The sequence below is a fragment of the Triticum urartu genome, chromosome 1A (genome assembly GCF_056163025.1).
Source record: "Triticum urartu cultivar PI428250 chromosome 1A, HENAU_Tu73, whole genome shotgun sequence".
NCBI classification, from domain to species: domain Eukaryota; kingdom Viridiplantae; phylum Streptophyta; class Magnoliopsida; order Poales; family Poaceae; genus Triticum; species Triticum urartu.
Window position 1 is genome coordinate 453577238 of NC_141873.1, and position 5754 is coordinate 453582991.

General features: G+C 52.4%; 1 protein-coding gene across 2 annotated transcripts; it reads right to left on the reverse strand.

Annotated features, from left to right (window-relative positions):
• Positions 1–566: 566 nt before the first annotated feature.
• LOC125529160 (plasma membrane ATPase) lies at positions 567–4924 on the reverse strand. 2 transcript variants are annotated; one of them, XM_048693567.2, is made up of 9 exons: positions 4795–4924; positions 4176–4295; positions 2315–4096; positions 2191–2223; positions 2007–2088; positions 1768–1928; positions 1474–1647; positions 1198–1380; positions 567–1103 (listed from the first exon to the last, which is right to left on the reverse strand). In XM_048693567.2, the coding sequence occupies exons 1-9, from the start codon at positions 4849–4851 to the stop codon at positions 822–824; spliced, it is 2874 nt and encodes a 957-aa protein (XP_048549524.2). In that variant the 5' UTR covers positions 4852–4924; the 3' UTR covers positions 567–821. The 2 variants fall into 2 exon arrangements, with proteins under 2 accessions (XP_048549524.2, XP_087381174.1); XM_087525048.1 differs by having other exon boundaries at positions 1474–1928.
• Positions 4925–5754: the final 830 nt, after the last annotated feature.

Genomic DNA, 5754 nt, shown 5'->3' on the forward strand with positions numbered 1-5754 from the left:
TTTCGCCTTGCTCCCTCGTGTGTGAGCCGCATCCCTTTTGTGCTGCACTCAGCCTGACTCGCTAGAAACTACCGATTTAATGGTTTCCAGTGAACCAGGATCTGGACTGCTTCAAGGTTTATGCCGAACCAGCCCACCTCTTATGCAACCAAATGCGTTTTTCTTGACCCAACTTAGCCTGGTTGAGGTGTATGCGGGCTATCAAACAGGCTCTAGTATGCTGTGTTCTGTTGTGTCTGTTGGAATTGCCGTCGGCGCGGCGGTGATGGACTAAGTATCACGTGGCATCGGATCAAGCTGCATTTGTGAGACGCCAGGGACGCGACGAGGTTTGACATGGGGTGCATGCTTAGGTCGTTCTGCAACGACGGTACCTAGACCATGGTTTTGCAAAAGGAGGTTTGGCATGGAGGAAGTACGGGCACATCCGCACATGTATGAATATAATTCACTCAATACAAGAATCCAATAACTTCCTATCATATCAAGATTACTAATAGTCAGATAAGTGTTAGAAGTTCCTTTTATTGATCGGTGTACATGATTTTTCTGTCTTTTCCATGGGGTTGAAACCCTAAACCACAGCCAAGTTTATAGCGACCAGTTTACAATTAATCAAAATTCATCAAATTGACCTGATACAAACTGGACACCGTCTCTGAACAATTGATGAGAACATAAATACAGACCACTAAAAACATATGTATCCGACGACCAAAACGAAAATTCTAGGCAGGGCCATGTTCCCTCGGCACCGCTCCTAAAAATGTGCAACGAGTACGAGGCGAACGACCGCCGCTGCCGTCCCGGTTCGATCTCCATCATACAGTGTAGTGGTGGTTGTCGACGGTCTCCATGTCGAGGCCCTTGAGCCTCACCGCCGACTCCACCCTCCCCTTGAGCGTGCTGAGCTCGCGCAGCCTCGCCATCTCCGCCCGGCGCTTGGCCTGCTCGGCCATCTCCGAGAGCTCGCCGTAGTTGCTCCTCTCCTGCGGCGTGCTGGCCGGGTCCGCCGTCGGCAGGCCGTGCAGCGTCCGCTGCGCCGTCGCCCACTGCAGCTCCCGCTTCTCCTTCCCGTAGTCCTTCTTGTTCGTGAAGGCGATCTGTTTGTTCACCACGCAATGTTAGGCCGGGATCACCTAAGAAACATTGCTACATAACCTTGAGAGAGTTGCTGCATGTTTGTCCATGGTGTACCTTGTTCTCGAAGAGGGTGTCCCATGCCTTGCCGCTGAGCGCGTAGCCGATGGCGAACTTGAAGAGGTCCAAGGGGATGAAGGTGATGATGCTGTAGAGCCAGATCACGCCGGCCCAGCCCCAGCCGATGCCTCGGATGTGCGCAAATGGCAAGTTGCAGTACACGGCGATGACGGTGGCAATCTGCAATGGCAACAACAGCAATAGTTGAGTTGCAGTTACAGATGAAAGCATGCGCACCATTGTTGCAGTGAGGCCGGGTTGGGGTGGGCTTACGATCTGCGCGACGACGAAGGCGAAGCAGAGCCAGAGCCCCGGGCGCTCCTGGAAGCACCAGCGGCGCGACCGGGTGACGAAGATGAGGGCCTGGCTAATAATGCTCACTTGAAGGTAGAGGGCAGACATCATCGCGTCCTTGTTGCCCCTTAGCGAACGCACGTGGAACTTCTCCTGCAATTTGGAAACACAAGGAACATTCAGCATATATTGTCTGTAAAACAGCATGAGCCACATCCATATCTTGTATAGTTTGGAGGGATTAGATATGGCATGGATGGTAACAACACTCACGCTGAAGAAGTCGGTGCTGGTCATGGCGAAGAAGAAGACCACGGTCGTGACGGCAAGGTAGGCGCCGTAGACGATGCCGGTGATGAAGATCTCCGGCAGCTTCCAGCTATCTGGGTGTGGGGATGGCTTCACTCTGTCCTTGGAGATGGTCATGATTGTGCCTGAGTTGAGTAAATCAATCAAACAAATGAGTAATGGTCATTAACATGTTTGCTTGGCATAATGAAATTGAGACCCACCGTCGTTCAGAATGGCGATGACCAGGATCATAAACGGCGAGAAATCAAACTTCCAAATCAGCGCGATCAGCATAAACCCTAGCTGCAGTTCAGTTCGACAGCAGAAAACGAATTAAACCAAGTCCAATCTGTACATACCTACCAGTATAAGAGTGGTTAATATGTTCAGAATAATTTGACTTACCACTATACGGATAGTGATGGACACCGCGTAAATCTAGTACATTGACAACAAGGGCATAAGGATTAGTCAGAGTTATTTGTACAAAAGTTACTTAGAATGTAAATGAGTTTGGGAGAATGCTCACGGTGTAGTTCTTCATCCTCTGGAATATGGCACGGCTAGTCAGCACGGCGCTGATGATGACGCTGAGCCCCGGCTCGGTCAGCACGATGTCCGATGCGCTCCTGGCGGCGTCGGTGGCGTCGGCCACGGCGATGCCAATGTCGGCCTTCTTCAAAGCTGGCGCGTCGTTCACGCCGTCCCCAGTCATCCCGCAGATGTGCTTCATCTGCTGCAGCTTCTTGACGATCTCGTACTTGTGCTCGGGAAAGACACCGGCGAAGCCATCGGCCTTCTCGATGAGCTCGTCAACGGGGAGCGACACGATGGACTCGTCGACGCTCTGGCCGAGCAGGGCGGACGAGGGGTACATGTTGGTGCCCATGCCGAGCCTCCTGCCCGTCTCCTTGGCGATGGCCAGCTGATCGCCGGTGATCATCTTGACGTTGACGCCGAGATTGAGCGCCTGCTTGATCGTCTCGGCGCTGTCGTGCCTGGGCGGGTCGAGGAGCGGCAGAAGCCCGACGAACTCCCATGGCCCTCCGGAGCTGTCCTTGTTCCTCTCCGGCACCTCCTGCCTGGCCACCGCGAGGGACCGGAGGCCGCGCTCGGCGTACTTGTCGATGATGGCGTGCGCCTTGTTCTTGACATCGTCTCTGCAGTTGCACAGTTCCAATATCTGCTCGGGAGCACCCTTGCTGACACGGTGCCACGTGCCGTCGGTGGTGTCCTGGTAGGTGAGCGCGGTGCGCTTGTCGACGGGGTTGAAGGGGAGAAAGTGCATCTCCTGGATGCCAGCTCTGGCCTCCTTTGGGTCGGCGAGCATGCCGACCATGGCAGCGTCGATGGCATCCTGGTTCTCCACCCTGGATGCCATGGCGGCGAAAAGCAACACCTCGTCCTTGGCGACGCCCGCGGCGAACACCTCGATGAGGTTGCGGTCGACGCTGAGCTTGTTGAGGGTGAGCGTGCCCGTCTTGTCGCTGCAGAGCACGTCCATGCCGGCCATCTCCTCGATGGCCGTCATGCGCTTGGTGATGGCGCCCTGCTTCGACAGCCGGTGGGAGCCGATAGCCATGGTGACCGACAGCACCGTGGGCATCGCGATCGGGATGCCGCCGATGAGAAGCACAAGGAGGTTGTCAATGCCGTCGCGGTACCGGCGGTGCTGGATGAAGTACATGACGATGATCTCGACGATCATGCCGATGGCGATGGCGCCGATGCAGAAGTTACCAATGGCGCGGAGCACCTTCTGGAAGTGGCCGACCTGGTTTGTGCTGTCGACGAGGTGCGCCGCCTTGCCGAAGAAGGTGTGCACGCCGGTGGCGATGACGACGGCCTCGATCTCGCCCTGCTTGCACGTGGACCCCGAGTAGACGCTGTCGCCGGGGTTCTTGGTCACCGGCAGCGACTCGCCCGTGAGCGCCGACTGGTCGATCTTGAGCGGGTCTCCCTCGAGCAGGAGGCGCGCATCGGCGGGGACTATGTCACCGAGCTTGATGCTGATGATGTCGCCGGGCACGAGGATGGATGCGTCCTGCTCGCTCCACTTGCCGTCGCGGAGCACCTTGGTCTTGGGGGCGAGGTTGGCCATGAGCGCCTTGGCCGAGCTGCCGGCGTTGCTCTCCTCGATGTAGGAGATGGTGGAGTTGAGCAGGAGCAGCGCGATGATGCCGACGAAGTCCTGCCAGTCCGGCGGCCTGCCGCCGCCGTTGGCCAGCGCGATGGCCATGATGGCCGCCACCTCCATCACCCACGACAGCGGGTTCCACATGAACCCCAGGAACTTGAGGATCTCGCTCTCCTGCGCACACCATTGCCGTCAGAAACTTACACCACGCAATCTAGAAATCCAAACGAAGATGATATGAATTACAGCGAACCTTTTTCTCTTCGAGTTTGTTGGGGCCGAAGACGGCGATGCGGTCCTGGCCATCCTTGGAGGTGAGGCCTGCCGAGCTGCACTGGAGGTTCTCGAACACCTCCTCCACAGGGATGTTCTCCTGCAATGCACGCACAGATTAGCCAAGAAAACAACTGGATTCGCATGCACTAACTGAATTTCATCTCGGATAGAGACTGGAATCTGTCTTCGGATAGAGACGGCTAATCGGTAGCGATGATAAGAGATTAGATGGGAAAAAGCGCGAGGTGGTTGTAGATCACAAAAAGTGCAAAAAAAGAGAGAGAGGGAAACAAAGACGATCGGTGCGGTGCCGCTCAACTCGCCCGTGAAGCCAACAATAAAAGCGCCGCCAGATCGATGCATCTTGGGTTGCATGAACGATCCGTGAAGTGATAATGGGGTAAGGCATATAACAAGATTGGATCTACGCTTACATCTTCTCCATTAGGATTATCATTAGTAGTAGGTTTTCCTAATGATCTTTACAGGATGCATATAGAACATGTAACAACTTATAACAGATTAAGAAACGCATATAAAAGTTGGCAAGAACTCGCTTGCATTATGCTGCAGAAAAACTAGCGAGCTTTGCTCACCAAGTCGACGGCCTCGTTCTTGATCCGCTCCAGACCTTCGGCCGCCGCCGCCGCCATCTTGCTCGCCGACGGGGAGCCCCGGAGGCCGCAGTGCCCAACTATGCACGTACGTATACGTAGTATCCAAACCGGAGGTGGGGCTTTTGCCGAAGGACCCGCGTTTGGTTTTATAGCTGGATGGATGGAAGGGCGGTGGGGGCGTCGTGTGGGCCACTCCGTCCTATTCAAATCAGCTACCACCAGATTTACTCCTTATCCCATTCCCTCAAAAACGAAAACAAAAACAAAAACAAATTCCTTATCTCTTCTTCTGATTTTTACTTTGTCATTGTTGATTGACGATGTAAGTCTGGTTTAATTTAATGAAGTAAGCCATTATGGCATTTCCTCAAAAAAAAGTTTATTAATATTTTTTCAGTTTGTGAATATTTTTTAAATTTGATACCTTTATTTCAAATTCGCAAACTTTTTGAAATCTATGTTTAAAAAAATCATGTTACTTTAATTTGAGAAAACTTAAATATTTTGTAAATGTATGTACATCTTTTGATTTGATGAACTTTTCATATAATATACGGTAGCCGGCTTTTTATGAGCTAGCAGTGGAGTGAGCGAAAATAAAACCTGGCGAGCGAGAACTTTGTGGGCTGATCTATATGAACATTATAGCAACAATTGCACTATTTCAACATGGAATATGAGCTCCCAAGGTGATCTAAAAAAAGGCTTTCAAGAGGCTCACACACAATCAACAACCATCGGCTGACACCAAGGCCGAAACATATAAGGACACTACAACCACACATCATCCAATTCCATTCTCTCTCATTTCAGAACAAACAATATCTCTAACAACAGTTCATCACAATATACGAACGAAAAAAGCACCGTCGGAACATAATTAAAATCCAATCCAATGCAGATAAAACAAAAAAGAAATTACTGACCACACTAACCCGC

What these genes read in the sequence shown, in the direction of transcription:
- LOC125529160 (XM_087525048.1), bottom strand. Translation starts at nt 4,851, where the DNA reads ATGGCGGCGGCGGCGGCCGAAGGTCTGGAGCGGATCAAGAACGAGGCC. An exon ending in AGAACGAGGCCGTCGACTTG is followed by an intron (nt 4,296 to 4,794) that starts GTGAGCAAAGCT and finishes CGTGCATTGCAG; the next exon opens with GAGAACATCCCTGTGGAGGA. An exon ending in AGAGGATGAAGAACTACACC is followed by an intron (nt 2,224 to 2,314) that starts GTGAGCATTCTC and finishes TCAATGTACTAG; the next exon opens with ATTTACGCGGTGTCCATCAC.